The sequence below is a fragment of the Thrips palmi genome, unplaced genomic scaffold (assembly GCF_012932325.1).
Source record: "Thrips palmi isolate BJ-2018 unplaced genomic scaffold, TpBJ-2018v1 HiC_scaffold_6, whole genome shotgun sequence".
Lineage (NCBI taxonomy): Eukaryota > Metazoa > Arthropoda > Insecta > Thysanoptera > Thripidae > Thrips > Thrips palmi.
This window is the reverse complement of record NW_023144633.1, coordinates 8,037,357-8,053,632: the sequence shown is the minus strand read 5'-3', so window position 1 is coordinate 8,053,632 and position 16,276 is coordinate 8,037,357. Positions and strand designations below refer to the sequence as shown.

The following is a 16,276-nucleotide window of genomic DNA, read 5'->3' as shown; positions in this document are numbered from 1 at the left end:
GTCAAGGTTACCCTTGGACGAGGTGGACCGCGTAGCTAGTGAAGATCTTGCGTGCACCCAACCTAATGGCCGACCGCAGTCGCCAGCGAGTGGCAACATGGAGATGCGTTTTTCTCGACTATAGTGTCATCAAGAATCAAGAACCTATAAAGCCCCAATCCGACTGACTCACTGACTGACTCACTCACTCACTCACTCACTCACTCATAGAAATGTTTGGGGTGAAGGAGTGGTCGTAGAGACTTGCGGTTTTTTTTCCCTTCGATTCCAAATTTAATGGGAAAAATTTGGGGAAAAAACCCAAAAGTTGAAAATTCCTCACCGTTTCCGAGAAAACCTACTTTATCTACAAAAAAGGGGAACAAATTTCTCACCGTTTCCGAGCAAACCTACTCAATCTTCAAAAAAGGGGACCGACCGACTAAAAATTTTTATTCGCCCCATCGGTAGGTCTGGTCGAGACATTTCCGAATCTGTGCCGCAATCCGGTCTCCGTCACTGGCAACATCCTAAAAACGACATAATAATATATAAAAATAGGCCTTAATTCAACAAAAACCACTCTATCTTCAAAAAAAGGGGGCCGACCGACTGAAAATTTTTATTCGCCCTATCGGTAGGTCTGGTCGAGACATTTCCGAAACTGTGCCGCAATCGGGTCCCCGTCACCGGCAACACCCTCAAAAACGATTAAATAGGCCTAAATTCAAAAAAAACCCCCTCAATCTTCAAAAAAAAGGGGGCCGACCGACTGAAAATTTTTATTCGCCCCCTCGGTAGGTCTGGTCGAGACATTTCCGAAACTGTGCCGCAATCGGGTCCCCCTCACCGGCAAAATCCTCAAAAACGATAAAATAGGCCCCAAAATTTAACAAAATCCACTCAATCTTCAAAAAAAGGGGGCCGACCGACTGAAAATTTTTATTCGCCCCATCGGTAGGTCTGGTCGAGACATTTCAGAAACTGTGCCGCAATCGGGTCCCCGTCACCGGCAACATCCTCAAAAACGATTTTAAAAGGCCCAAATTCAACAAAATCCACTCAATCTTCAAAAAAGGGGACCGACCGACTGAAAAAATTTTTTTTCGCCCCATCGGTAGGTTTGGTCGAGACATTTCCGAAACTGTGCCGCAATCGGGTCCCCCTCACCGGCAACATCCTCAAAAACGATTTTAAAAGGCCTAAATTCAATAAAATCCACTCAATCTTCAAAAAAGGGGACCGACCGACTAAAAATTTTTATTCGCCCCATCGGTAGGGCCCGGTCGAGACATTTCCGAAACTGCGCCGCAATCGGGTCCCCGTCACCGGCAACATCTTCAAAAACGATTTAATAGGCCTAAAATTTAACAAAATCCACTCAATCTTCAAAAAAGGGGACCGACCGACTGAAAATTTTTATGCGCCCCATCGGTAGGTCTGCTCGAGACATTTCCGAAACTGGGCCGCAATCGGGTCCCCCTCACCGGCAACATCTTCAAAACGATTTTAAAAGGCCTAAATTCAAAAAAAAATCCACTCAATCTTCAAAAAAGGGGACCGACCGACTGAAAAATTTTTTTTCGCCCCATCGGTAGGTCTGCTCGAGACATTTTCCCAAACTGGGCCGCAATCGGGTCCCCGTCACCGGCAACATCCTCAAAAACGATTAAATAGGCCTAAATTCAACAAATCCACTCAATCTTCAAAAAAGGGGACCGACCGACTAAAAATTTTTTTTCGCCCCATCGGTAGGGCCCGGTCGAGACATTTTCCCAAACTGGGCCGCAATCGGGTCCCCGTCACCGGCAACATCCTCAAAAACGATTAAATAGGCCTAAATTCAACAAAATCCACTCAATCTTCAAAAAAGGGGGCCGACCGACTAAAAATTTTTATTCGCCCCATCGGTAGGGCCCGGTCGAGACATTTCCGAAACTGCGCCGCAATCGGGTCCCCGTCACCGGCAACATCTTCAAAAACGATTAAATAGGCCTAAATTCAACAAAATCCACTCAATCTTAAAAAAAGGGGACCGACCGACTGAAAATTTTCATGCGCCCCATCGGTAGGTCTGCTCGAGACATTTCCGAAACTGGGGCCCCAATCGGGTCCCCGTCACCGGCAACATCCTCAAAAACGATTTAAAAAGGCCTAAATTCAACAAAATCCACTCAATCTTCAAAAAAGGGGGCCGACCGATTAAAAATTTTTATTCGCCCCATCGGTAGGTCTGGTCGTGACATTTCCGAAACTGTGCCGCAATCGGGTTCCCGTCACCGGCAACATCTTCAAAACGATGAAATGGGCCTAAACTGAACAAAATACAACCGTTTCCAAGCAATAAAAGCCATGTAATATATTGCGTCTTAAACCTGGCCGGAGAAATCTGTAGAAATCAGAAATGAAAGACGCAAAAGAGGCCCATTAGTTTGGCCTTCGGCCACATAGACCATAATGAACACAGATCTTATTCTTGTCAAAGCAGTCTTCAATATTTTCCGGACCTTGAATGCCGTTGACTGCCACAGTAGCCAATACAAGCTATCTATTTGGGCAGTAATAGTACCTTAAAAATTAATGGTCAAAAGCAGTTAAATAGACCCTTCCAAAAAGCAGTACAGTTACTTCATAAGAAAATTTTCCTTTGGTCACCACGGACTAACTAAAAATACTTCGGTACGCGCCCCACACATGCGGGGGTCTGGGGGCGGAGCCCCCAGCGAGCAGCGCGAGTATTTTGTTTAAAACTGAAAGCCAACGGCTAGGGCTGACACTTACTTAGGCAACAGATGATATAGTTGTCGAAAATTATTTTCTTTAGTAACATAAATCGGAAATACTTATTGGTGAACGGGCACGGCGCTCCAAGCGCCACCTAGCGGCAGGTTTGTGAAACCTGGCGCCAGGCGGCTGACAGTGGACCATATACCCTAACCCACAGTTTACGTTTTGCAAGGTAACTTAACAAAAGACGATGTCAAAATGCTTTGGAGCGCTACGTTTATTTTCAGACTCATTATAATATCACGTAAAATTTCGCAAGGATTTAAAACCATGGTTCATTAACATAAATAGTTCTCAGAGTTTCCGCGACTTTCAGAGACTTACCCATTTCAAGTTTTACTGAAGAAGTCGAAATAATCCAAAACCATATGAGATAATGGGGCAGAACAAGATACAAAATCACTTTAAACCAGTGTTAACGAATCGTCTACAGTGCCAATTTCTATACAACGGTTTGACACACATGAGCTTTTGTTTACTTTCCTCTGGGCAGTTTTGCCGCCTTGGTCCTTGTGCAGCCTGTTACCAATATTGAATATCCGTTTTGTTCCCCTCTCTCCTCCAAAGATTTTTCAGAAATGTTTGGGATTCTTACTAATGCGTTGTAGGAAAAGCACTATACAACGGCCTGAAGTAATAGGATTTCTACTAAAAAGTGTGGCAAAAAACCGATCACGAGTACAGGAAATCAAATTCCTATACTCGGTTCGGATTTTTACTACACCGCATTGGCAAAAGAACGAAAAGCATAGGAATTTTCCAAATCATGTATAGGATTGTCATTTCCCATACCGAAGTTGGTACTTTAACCATACGACGGTGTAGTAGAAATGCCATTATTTTTTAGAGTGTAACTTATGGAGAAGTTCATCGTAGTATGAGTGGCGGTCTGAGAAACATGATTTCAACCAAATACTTGGTCAGGTTAGGGTTGGGTGGGTAAACAAATGTCAAACAGCCCGTGGTTCAGAACGAGATTTACCAACGCACGATTTATGTCAATAGCTATGAGGGTTACAATGGAAGGGGGCAGGAATTCAAGGTTCCTTGAGCCAATTGCATACAACATCAAGGTGCAGCCGGATTGTCTGGCCATGCACGCGATTGTCATATGACAAGCCAATGTTTGTTAAATGCTAAATGCCATTTAGAAGCCTGCCAAATACAAGTAATTGAGAACGGACTTCGTTTATTTATGTCACTATGGATAGAGAGACAGTTGGTCCCTTGAAAATGCGGCCAAATGATTCGATGGCATTCTTTCCACACGGACATACTTCTTCACCGGACATTGACATATTTCTTCACCGGACATTATTTCTGTATGGACATAACTTTAGTGGACATTTTCTACACACTAAATGTTACACTACAAACCTAACTGTCTACTTAGTACACACTTACAAATGCATGCTTGCAAGTACACACTTACAAACGCATGCTTGGCCAAGTACACACTTACAAATGCATGCTTGCAAGTACACACTTACAAACGCATGCTTGACGCATGGAGTTATACGGCGTCAAGCATGCGTTTGTAAGTGTGTACTTGCAAGCATGCATTTGTAAGTGTGTACTTAGCCAAGCATGCGTTTGTAAGTGTGTACTTGCAAGCACGCATTTGTAAGTGTGTACTTAGTAGACAGTTAGGTTTGCAGTGTATGTACAATTTTGTACAAGACATCACAGTTTTTTTGTGCACACGAAATTGATCCAGGAAGCGGAAGAAGGGAATAATTTGACTTATCTCCAAATTGAGTTTTTATTATGTCGTTGTGCCTTAGAATGGTTTGCATCATTGCACCAAATTATTTGACTCAATTCCTAGCAGTTAAAGAGAAAATCCACTTCGAAAAGAGATGTAACTCAACTTGACCCCTTTTACACTCTCAATTTAGCGGAAAATGGAATCATCTCAACCAAAGTCAACATGACTCCGTTCAACATATTGTTGATAGGAGATAACTCAACTTGTGTTTTTATGTATACATTGTAAAAAGAATCAAGTCAACTTACCCTCCTTTAATTTTAAGAACTTTAGTGGAAAAAAGAGCTAAGTCCAAAAAATGCACCAGAGGAACCAACACACTCTGCTGACTATAGTTCCGCTTGACATGTCTCCAAAGTCCACTTCGTTTAAGAAATATAAGTTGAGATGAATCTGTTTCCCATTTTAGCGGAAAGTGACAAGTCACAGATATCCTATACGCAGTGACCTGACACTCCTCATGTTCATCTCAAAATTTAAGTTACATTTTTTGAACTTGTTATCATCTATAACATTCCTTTGTTCAGTTTGAGATTTTCCTGCTAACAGTTTTTTGTTGCTCCTGAAAAATGGTCAAAATGGAGTTATCCCCTTCTTCCGCTTCCTGGATCAATTTTCGTACGAAAAACTGCACATTTTTCGCCATTTTTGTACAAAATTGTACAGAATATTGTACAAATTTGTACGAAAAGTTCGTGTGCACAAAAAACTGTGATGTCTCGCACAAAATTTGTACTAAAACATTTAGTTTGTACAGCCATTCGTTCCCTTCACACCGGACACCGTTAGACATGCGCGAATCAGGTTTTTCTCCCTCAAACCGAATCGTGAAAAAAATTTTAAAAAAATCCCCGAATCGAAACGAATCTGCATCTTTTTTCTTGAATCGAATTATTGGCCCTGTTTTTCGAATCGAATCCGAATCTCAAGCCAAAATTAAAGGATTGCTTTACGTCACGGAAATTGGAGTAAATAGGATGTGTGCGGCGCAATAAGAGGAATGCAACACAAATATTAGTTGGACATATCATAATTATGTCTTTAGCTGTCTGTCATTAGCTGGCGGGTGTGCAGCGCGCGATTCAAACGGGAAGGGGTACGGACCGACGATTCGAAGGCGAATCACTCTTCACTCGAACTTTTCGGGTAGTTCGGATTTTAAGCAATTTTCCCGTGAGCGAGTCAAATCGAATCAGAGCTGATTCGATTCGATTCCGAACCTTTCGCACATCTCTGGACAACGTTGGGTACGACACCGTTCGTGCCATACCGAAAGTAATGTGGCAAAGCAGTATGGAGTTTTACATTCGTTTGCTCGTAATTTTTATGTTTGTCGCAGCTGACATCGCAGTTTTCACGCGCAAAAAAAAACGTGACTTTACACTCTCAGCATCTCTATGGACTTTTTTTCCAATATATCTATAGTAAAAAGAAATTTACTGTAGTCACAGTGAAATTTACGATCAGCCGTAGTAAAAATATACAGCAAACTAACTGAAAACCTTTTATTGACTTTATCTTCTGTAAAGCACAGTAAAAACCTACAGAGAAAAATAACTGTGTGAATGCAGTAAACATTTTTCATGAATATAGTATTTTTTACTGTAGATTATGGGAAAAGTAATGTGGTACTTATAGTGAAATTATACTGCGTGTACCACGGTAAAAGATTAATGAGTTAATTTAAGTGGCCTAAATGGGCATTTATTTGCAGCAATTGATTTGTATTGACAAGGCGAACAAAAAATGTCAAGGCATGACATAGGTTTGGATGGGAAATAAAGAAGTTATTGAACCCATTTTAGCACTATCGAAGTTCCCAAACAATTCCAAAAATATTTTTCTGTAGACTTACAGACTAACTTTTCTGTGCATCACAAAGAATTTTCACTGTTGTTGTAGAATAGTTTTACTGTATGCACAGACAATATATTCTGTTGTCATTGACATTTTTTCTCGTATCTGTCCACTGATGATATTAAATTACTATTGCTGCAGTAAATATTTGTCTGTAATACTGTATTTTCCTTCATGAAATTATCTGCAGCTCACAGAGATTTTTTTCAGCAAAATACCGTGATTTTTTACTATATTATAGTTACGCTCTAAAATCACTAAGCCACAGAAAAAAATTTTCATAATATAGAATAAAAAATCTATAGAAGATTGAGAGTGTAGGGACGTTACATTCGTTGGCCACCAGTAAATTGAGTTCATAAAGATAGTCGATTCTGCTAGTCAGCAGTGCTTTTACCGAAAACTCGTGACTCTTTTTCTTGTTTACCTCCTCGGAAGGCGTCATCGCGCTGCACGAGTCCGTCCCGAAGCGTGCCCTGATCCCGTATAAAAGGAAAGACTGAACCTCAGACGGCACACTGCACCATGAACTTCCAACTGCTCTCAGTCTTCGCGCTGGCGTGCCTCGCGGTGAGTCCACAAAGATTACCGCTTGTTAAGCGACAAATTTACAATTATTGGCGGTACAGTGCATTACCACCGATTACGGGTCCGAAACAAAGAATTCGGAGCACGTAATCGGCAGTAATGTTTCGTCCCGTAAATAACGTGCCATCCAAAAGGCAGTGTGTTTCTTTGAGGAGCCAGTGGAACCGGTGTCAAAAAAGCGACAGCCCCCGAACCTAGTGAAACTAAGGCTACATGGATGATGACCTTCTCGATCCCTACTGAGAAATGACTGGGACCCAGTTCTCTCGCAGGATATCGCTACTGATGTCGGCCGAAATCGCTTATAAGTTCGCCTATGTTCTCCAAAATTGTTTGAGATAACCTAAACCCGGAAAAGAGAGGGTTGGAAAGCAGATAAAAACCTGCAAAAAATGAAATTTTTGCAAAACAATTTGAAAGAGTTAAGTTCTTGTTTAGTTTGAATAAAGTATGAAAAGGAGTATCAAGTTTTAGTGGGGCGTTCGAAGATGGCAGACTGAGGGGGAAACCATTTAAAGAAATAGTGTACAAACCAGGTGGTTTACGTAATACCACTACAAATCTGAAGGCAAGACTTCTCGCGAGACATACGTGTCTCGTCAAGTTTTGGTCAGACCTGAGAGTCTCGCCAAAATATGGTCAGACACAAAAGTCTGACCACAAAATGGCGAGACTTTTGTGTCTGACCATGGCCTGGAGGTTGTAAACGACGGACGGTCCCGGTCTAAGGGCCGTGATCAGACACAAAAGTCTCGCCATTTTGTGGTCAGACTTTAGTGTTTGACCATTTCGTGGTAAGACTTTGTTGTCTGACCAAATTTTGGCGAAACTTTCAGGTCTGACCAAAGCTCCCGCCGTATATTAGCACGAAGTCCTGCCGCTAATTTGCAGTGATTACGCTGGTTTAAGGCCTACGTGAATTACCGCCTTCAAATGCCGAAATTTGACACATTTAGACCTAAAATGGCATTACGGGCACGTGTATTACACGGTTTTTGTGTACAGGGTATTACGCGAGTGTTCATCCCTTCGTGGCAGACTAGCTCAGAAAATCCTTAATCCAACAAAATGTACCCGCCACGAAAAAAAAAACAACAACAAAGAACGTTTCGTTCTCGAGTTTTCTTAATCCTCCTGTTCACGTTCGTTGAACAACAGTGAAGTGGATGACGGTTTTGCTCCGCAGGCCGTGCTGGTCCACGCCGAGGAGGAGCAGCCCCACCTCTTGGTGAAGCGCTCCGGCAACGGATGGTTCAAGAGACCCAACAGCCCCACCGAGCGGAAGACCGTCAAGGACAGCGGCATGGAGATCCACTTCACCCACGACCCGAAGTCGGGCCAAAGGACCACTGGCACTTGGTCCACGGGAGAGGCAGCCAGGGATCCCTCGCCCAACGGTCGGCGCGGCCAGCCCAGCACCGGCGGAGCAGCCAGCACCAGCCAGAAGAAGCCCAAGAAGAAGGGGCACTAAGAAGCAGTCCGTGCCGCCGGCGTGAGGGAATGCAACGAATAAACGCCTTGCCCTTTGAATCCAACATTCCCAACATTCATTGCGCCCATGTCCCTGCTGTCCGAAATATGGTTCACCCTTGAATACTGTGGCGGATCCGGAGGCGACCTTTGGGAGTCACAGTAGCACTTTTTGCCTACTTACAGGGGCGAAGCACGGCTTTTAGCCGGGGGAGATTCGTCCTTGACACCGTAATTTTAGCAAATTTCAGGCTTTCATAAAAACTCTTTCCAATAAATTTAAAGGGAAGTGGGGTTTCCCAATAAAAAACTGGTTCTTTGATGTTCATAAAAAAAAAAATATTCCAGGCTTCTAGGCCTCATAACCTAGGATCTGTAATCTTTCTGCGCATGATTTTTAGAGAATGCGGCATCATATCATAAATGTCTTCGTTACTCCTTCGAAAGGACTCCTGGCATTGTAGATTGAACTAGGTGCTCAACTTAAGGGGGGACTATACTGAAAAAATTGGCCGTTTTCGGCCAAAAAATGTGAAATTGGGTTTTCACGAAAATACCTTTTAAGGGGGCAGTAGCGTCTTTTGCAAGTTTTTTGGGACGATTTTCGAACCTCCTGTTCAACTTTAAATATAAAGATAAGTATGAATGCCAGAGGCAAACGGCAGGCACCATTTGAAAGATAAAGTTTTTACAACATTTTCAAAAAAAAATATTTTTTTTAGCATTGAATTAGGATGTTTTGTGTTCTATGCAAAAATGGTCTGCAAAATTACATGGTTTCCCCTGCGCGCACGATTGCAGCCAAATTTTTTTTAAACTTTTTACCAATGGGTTAAAATGCATCTGAAAAAGCATGAAATTGCCCATAAAATGACCCTTGGGTTTTAATTTTGGGCCAGAAAAAATGTGGTTCTTTTCCATTTTAAAGTTGAAGATGAGCGTTTCAATATTTTTTTCTTGCCCAATATTGAAACCGAAGGGTCATTTTATGGGCAATTTCATGCTTTTTCAGATGCATTTTACCGATTGGTAAAATTAAAAAACTTTGGCTGCAATCGTGCGCGCAGTGACACCATGTAATTTTACAGACCTTTTTTGCATAGAACACAAAACATCCAATTCAATGCTAAAAAAATTTTTTTTTTTAAAAATGTTGTAAAACTTTTATCTTTCAAATGGTGCCTGCCGTTTGTCTCTGGCATTCATACTTATCTTTATATTAACGTCTAAACAGGAGGTTCGAAAATCGTCAAAACACGTGCAAATGACGCTACTGCCCCCTTAAGACCTTTGTCTAGCCGGTACAGCTATTGTTCCGTCTCACAAAATTTATAAAGAATCTTTAAGAGCCGACGGAAGGAACGCAGCGTCGCGTAGACCCACGCAAAGTGTACGTTTTCTCGTGTTTTTTTTTTTTATAAATTTTAGTTTTAACGTTGGCGTCAAAAATTGGACACCTTTCAACATCCGATTTTAACGCTAAAATTTTGTCACACATGTTTCGCGCATACCTCTTGACCTAGATCCTGACCTCCCCTTTCGAATTCTGTAACTAGTTAGGCACGAAGTAGCCCTATAGTATACCGAGGGTTCAGCTGGCGGGAGATTCAATTCGTGTTGCCCTTTATGCATTTTGGAAATTTTCTATAGGATTTTAATGAGATTTTGCAGACTAGTAGAACTTTGAACGCTGATTCTGATGATGAAATGTGGTTAAAAAGTAAACGACCAATTTTGAGAAATTTGCTGTCAAAATCGCCGTTTCCATGGCAAAACTCGACTCGTCAAAGAAAAAAAATTCCAATGCTAATCGCATTGCAAGGTGTTCCCATTTTCACATTTGGCTATTTTGAAATAGCCATGTATTGGACCGTGCCAGTGACAACTGTTCAATGATGAGAAAATCCAAAAATTTCAAAGTGCGCATGCGCTAAATTCAAACTAACCAATAGAAAATAGTTCTGGTCAAACCTGATTCAGTTAACATCATGACCACCTCCCTCCATCTCGCGACTTACAGTTGCTTACTGTGCTCATGTTCGCTAAACGAAAGTCTCCCGCGTTCCGAAATCACCCCTCCCGAGTTTATAAAGTTTGTCAAACCAACCATCGTGCTGTTTTTACGTTGTGAGTAAGAACTGTTCTACAGAATTAAGGAAAACATGACAAGACAACTGCAGCCTTTAAAAGCATGCCAAACAATCCAACCACAGCAACAATGGAGGGGCAGTTTTAATGCTGAAACGTGAGAATCGCTCAATAGTGGATCATTTTGAAGGACAAAAATCACCATCTCATTGCGCAAACCGCGTCTTCCTAGGACGAACCGTTTCGTCACAAAGGGGCAGGGACATCAAATTGTAACATTTCTGTAGAATGACCCACATCTCTAGACACCGTTGGGTATGACACCGTTCGTGCCAAACCCAAAGTAATGTGGCACAGCAGTATGGAGTTTTGCATTCGTTTGCTCGTAATTTTTATGTTTGTCGCAGCTAACATCGTAGTTTTCACGCGCAAAAAAAAACGTGACTTTAGGGACGTGACATTCGTTGGCCACCAGTAAATTGAGTTCATAAAGATAGTCGATTCCGCTAGTCAGCAGCGCTTTTACCGAAAACTCGTGACTCTTTTTCTTGTTTACCTCCTCGGAAGGCGTCATCGTGCTGCACGAGTCCGTCCCGAAGCGTGCCCTGATCCCGTATAAAAGGAACGACTGAACCTCAGACGGCATACTGCACCATGAACTTCCAACTGCTCTCAGTCTTCGCGCTGGCGTGCCTCGCGGTGAGTCCACAGGGGTTACCGGTCATACAGGTGATCCCAATGCTTGGGAACGCTTGCAAGAATCTTCGCCGCATGTGTCACATGATCCCGAGCTTACGATACGCGCTTTGAACCATTTCGATCGCAGTTTCCCCCACGACCCTGGAAAAATGGGTTTATTTTCTAGAAGTCGCCTGGGAATCCCACGTTATGCTTTTGCCGTGGAAGCGGAAAAATGATTATCGATATTTGAAAGCGGTGCAAAGATTGCCGCTTGTTTACGCGACAAATTTACAATTATTGGCGGTACAGTGCATTACCACCGATTACGGGTCCGAAACAAAGAATTCGGAGCACTTAATGGGCAGTAATGTTTCGTCCCGTAAATAACGTGCCATCCAAAAGGCAGTGTGTTTCTTTGAGGAACCAGTGGAACCGGTATCAAATAACAGGAAAAGTAGCGATATACATCGGCAACTTTGGCCCGTCCCGTACATTAACAAATGTGCGAATTTCGCATTTGTTCAACCCTGACGGGTTTGAACCTGAGTCTGGGGTCAAAATAGATGTTATTTTCGTCATCAGCGCCCTCAAAAACATTAGAAACAATGCAAAAACTCGAATAAAAAGAATGTTCAAAATATACCCCACTGGGATTTGAACCCGGGTCCAAACTTCTCCGATTCGCTTGAAACTGGCACCGTTGGTTTTGTCTCGTCGCCCCGATTCCAAAAATACCCCTACATGCCCTCCTAGCTGTATCCGTTGCCGAAATCCTCCTTGACCCCATGTAGACCATGATGCACCTGCAGCAGCGCCCCCGGGGCTCGGATCGGATTTGCTGCCACCGGGCGGTTCTTAGGGTCACCCCAGCAAAAAAAAACTTTTGTTTTGCTATTTTTCTGTTAAATTTTTTTTACAAAGTCATCACATAAAAATTGAAAATTTGTTTTATATGAATTTTCATAAGCAGGAAACAAAGAAAAACAAAAAAGAGAGCAAAATTAATACAGATTTTCAAATGCTACAGTTGGTTAAACTGTCCAACAGGTTGCAAACCTACTGCGCATGTCCAAAAACACTCCGATCAAGAAGTATTATTGGATAGTTCTACCCGAAAAACTGCGTTCGAACCGACACCAATTCTATTGTTGTATCTTGTCTACCTGCAGTCAAAGAAATTTTTCATTTCGAACGTGCTATTTCAGCTTTTGAAGTAAGCTGTACAGACCCAAAAAGAAGCTCGGCTATTGGTCCGCCCCGGCTCGGACTCCCCCCCACTCTCTTTTTTTTCCTTTGACGAGTCGAGTTTTGCCATGGAAACGGCGATTTTGACAGCAAATTTCTCAAAATTGGCCGTTAACTTTTTAACCAGACTTCAGCATGAGAATCAGCGTATAAAGTTCTACAAGTCTGCAAAGTCTCATTACAATCGTATAGAAAATTTCCGAAATGCATAAAGGGCCACACAAATTAAATCTCGGGCCGGCTGAATCCTGGGTATACTATAAGGCTACTTCGTGCCTAAAAACAACAACAAAGAACGTTTCGTTCTCGAGTTTTCTTAAGGGGGCTCATACAAGTTAAAAGCACTTTTTTAAAAAAAAATTTTGATGTAGACGGATTAAGATTTTACAATTTCTGTCTTAAAATCCTTTTAGATAATTGAGTAAGCTTCATTTTGGCTTAAGGGAAAGTGACTTCGGACATTTTTTGGAGATTTAGTCGAAACGTTTAAAATTTGGCTTCTCGTAAGATTTTGTTCGCATACTTGCTCAGATCTGTGGGGGAAAAATCAGGGAGACTCATCCCCAGTAGTGTCATAGAATTGACTACAATGGGCTTTATATCTGCAATAGTTTTCAAGAAAAAAAATAAAAACAATTTTTTTAACAATTTTTTAAACAAATTTTTCAACAAAAAATTGTTTTTATTTTTTTTTTTGAAAACTATTGCAGATATAAAGCCCATTGTAGTCAATTCTATGACACTACTGGGGATGAGTCTCCCTGATTTTTCCCCCACAGATCTGAGCAAGTATGCGAACAAAAATCTTACGAGAAGCCAAATTTTAAACGTTTCGACTAAATCTCCAAAAAATGTCCGAAGTCACTTTCCCTTAAGCCAAAATGAAGCTTACTCAATTATCTAAAAGGATTTTAAGACAGAAATTGTAAAATCTTAATCCGTCTACATCAAAATTTTTTTAAAAAAAGTGCTTTTAACTTGTATGAGCCCCCTTAATCCTCCTGTTCACGTTCGTTGAACAACAGTGAAGTGGATGACGGTTTTGCTCCGCAGGCCGTGCTGGTCCACGCCGAGGAGGAGCAGCCCCACCTCTTGGTGAAGCGCTCCGGCAACGGATGGTTCAAGAGACCCAACAGCCCCACCGAGCGGAAGACCGTCAAGGACAGCGGCATGGAGATCCACTTCACCCACGACCCGAAGTCGGGCCAAAGGACCACTGGCACTTGGTCCACGGGAGAGGCAGCCAGGGATCCCTCGCCCAACGGTCGGCGCGGCCAGCCCAGCTCCGGCGGAGCAGCCAGCACCAGCCAGAAGAAGCCCAAGAAGAAGGGGCACTAAGAAGCAGTCCGTGCCGCCGGCGTGAGGGAATGCAACGAATAAACGCCTTGCCCTTTGAATCCAACATTCCCAACATTCATTGCGCCATTGTCCCTGCTGTCCGAAGGGGCACACCCTTGAATACAGTGGCGGATCCGGAGGCGACCTTAGGGAGAGGCAAAGTACTCTACAAATCCAAAAGCATGCATTGTACGCTCTACCTGGAGCATGCCTACAAGCACGCTCTTCCTAGCGCATGCCTGCCAAGCATGCACTTACTAGTGCATACATGCCATGTACACGCTTCCTGATGCAGACCACTCCCTATCCCTTATGCACCAGACGCATGCTTCAGTAAGCGTGTACTTGGCATGTATGCACTAGTAAGTGCATGCTTGGCAGGCATGCGCTAGCTAGAGCGTGCTTGCAGGCATGCTCCAGGGAGAGCATACAATGTACACTTTTGGATTTGTAGAGTAGCACTTTATGCCTACTTACAAGGGCGAAGCACGGCTTTTAGCCATCTTAGGGGGGAAGATTCGTCTTTGACACCGTTATTTTAGCAAATTTCAGGCTTTCATGAAAACTCTTTTCAATAAATTTGAAGGTTAGTGGGGTTTTCCAATAAAAAGCTGGTTCTCTGAGGTTCATTTTGAAAAAAAAAAATGTTTGACTCTAGGCTTTATAACCTAGGATCTGTAATTTTTCTGCTAAACCTCGAAAATACGCCAAAAATTCACCGCGCGCATGATTTTTAGAGAATGCAGCATCGTATCATAGATGTCTTTGTTTCTCCTTCAAAAGGACTCCTGGCACTGTAGATTGAACTAGGATAATTGAAATAGGTGGTACCTAAGTGCCTGAAACTTACATTTTTAGGTGTCCCAAAAAAAGTTTTGAAATTTAAACATTTCAATAATTGTTTTCGGCCACTTCCGCTTGTCCTACTGAAGATATCCCAGTTCACAGTAACGGCCTTATGGAGATGAAACATTGGAAAAATTATGAAGCCTAAATAATCAACGGTCTGGCTTAAATCGTGCGCGCAAGACCCAAAATATTGCCATTAAGCGAAATGGCTTCAAAGTTTGAACGGTCTAACCTATCGCGTGGAAAATAAATTACAAAATTCATCCTGTGGCCAAACGGTTTTGAATTTCGCCAGCAACCCAATTCAAGGGCTCGACACAAAGAATTCAAGAAACTCACTAACGAAAATCTGATTTTTTGACGGAAAATGACGTTTCTCGCCCCTTAAATGCCCACTTAAAAGTTGCAGGCTGCCAGTGGTGCGAGCTTCACACTGTCGCAGTGCTAAAAGAGACCACTCCTAGAGGTGCTAACTTAGCACCAAGTTGTCAGTCGCACTCTACGGTGCAATGGTTGACCAACACTACAAACCTAACTGTCCACTAAGTACACACTTACTAATGCAGGGCCGAACTGGTGTCATTTGGCCCCGTCGGGAAATTTGGCCAGTGGCCCCCAAAAAAGGAAGGATTGGCGGCAGGAAGGAAATATGTATTTAAAAAAACATTTTTTTGTTTAAAAGCATTTTTAATTAAAAAAAGTTTGCTAGAATACATAAATAGCAATATGTATCACATTTTACGGCAAATTAACTTAAAAATCACAACAAAAGAAGTTTTTGCAGTTCAGAGGGGTGGTCCATATTTCCCGCTTTCACGGCATGTGATCCATACAAACTGCAAACGGGAATAGAAAATAAATACGGAAGTTACGCAGTAGGCTTGGCACCTCTGTGCCACGTGCTACGAGCTGCTCAGTCCCCTTCCCTTCATTGCCGCTTCCCCCACTATGACTGCTGGGACGCTACCGTTAAAGCTGTTACACAATTTTTTTTTCTGCTTGTGAGGTCCTACGCCATTAACATCATATGACATGGTCACGGACTCTCTTTCCGTGTGGGCAACACCATGTGCGTGAGTTCTCACAGGGCTTGCCACTTCTGTTCAGGATATACCTTGGCCAGCGGCGCTGCCTTCAGCGAGCCTTCGTGTCAATGGGTTCGTTTTGACTATTTTTCGAAAGTCTGCTACCGCCTCCCTGGTGGAATTCTGTCACGAAAATTAAAATCAAAGGCCATTGAACCTCAACATTTCAAGTTCAGAGAGTCTGTCAAAATTTGACACTTTCTTGATACACTTTCGTCACAATTATAACCAAAGTGTGATTCCCACACACTAAATGTTTTGGTACAAATTTTGTACGAGACATCACAGCGTTTTGTGCACACGAACTTTTCGTACAAATTTGTACAACATTTTGTACAATTTTGTTCAGAAATAGCGAAACATGTGCAGTTTTTCGTACGAAAATTGTACGAAAATTTCGTGTGCACAAAAAACTGTGATATCTCGCACAAAATTGTACATAACATTTAGTGTGCAAGAATCATTGCTTTTCAGGGGCAGTGATTTTTGGTTTCTATTAATGCCGCAATGGTCGTTGCACATTTCTGCCACAAAAATCGGG

At 42.4% G+C, this 16,276-nt stretch overlaps 2 protein-coding genes across 2 annotated transcripts; both read left to right on the top strand.

Moving 5' to 3' along the window:
* Nucleotides 1–6,826: 6,826 nt before the first annotated feature.
* LOC117651478 lies at nucleotides 6,827–8,514 on the top strand. Its single transcript, XM_034395508.1, has 2 exons — nucleotides 6,827–6,961; nucleotides 8,166–8,514. Exons 1-2 carry the CDS (start codon nucleotides 6,917–6,919, stop codon nucleotides 8,448–8,450), a joined length of 330 nt encoding a protein of 109 aa, XP_034251399.1. The 5' UTR covers nucleotides 6,827–6,916; the 3' UTR covers nucleotides 8,451–8,514.
* A 2,571-nt stretch (nucleotides 8,515–11,085) lies between these two features.
* On the top strand, nucleotides 11,086–13,865 carry LOC117651479. The gene is made up of 2 exons (XM_034395509.1): nucleotides 11,086–11,236; nucleotides 13,517–13,865. Exons 1-2 carry the CDS (start codon nucleotides 11,192–11,194, stop codon nucleotides 13,799–13,801), a joined length of 330 nt encoding a protein of 109 aa, XP_034251400.1. The 5' UTR covers nucleotides 11,086–11,191; the 3' UTR covers nucleotides 13,802–13,865.
* Nucleotides 13,866–16,276: the final 2,411 nt, after the last annotated feature.

Excerpts from the sequence above, each read along its gene's own strand:
- LOC117651478 (XM_034395508.1), top strand. The coding sequence starts at position 6,917 with ATGAACTTCCAACTGCTCTCAGTCTTCGCGCTGGCGTGCCTCGCG. Across the intron at positions 6,962-8,165 it reads TCGCGCTGGCGTGCCTCGCG|GCCGTGCTGGTCCACGCCGA; the intron begins GTGAGTCCACAA and ends TTTGCTCCGCAG.
- LOC117651479 (XM_034395509.1), top strand. The coding sequence starts at position 11,192 with ATGAACTTCCAACTGCTCTCAGTCTTCGCGCTGGCGTGCCTCGCG. Across the intron at positions 11,237-13,516 it reads TCGCGCTGGCGTGCCTCGCG|GCCGTGCTGGTCCACGCCGA; the intron begins GTGAGTCCACAG and ends TTTGCTCCGCAG.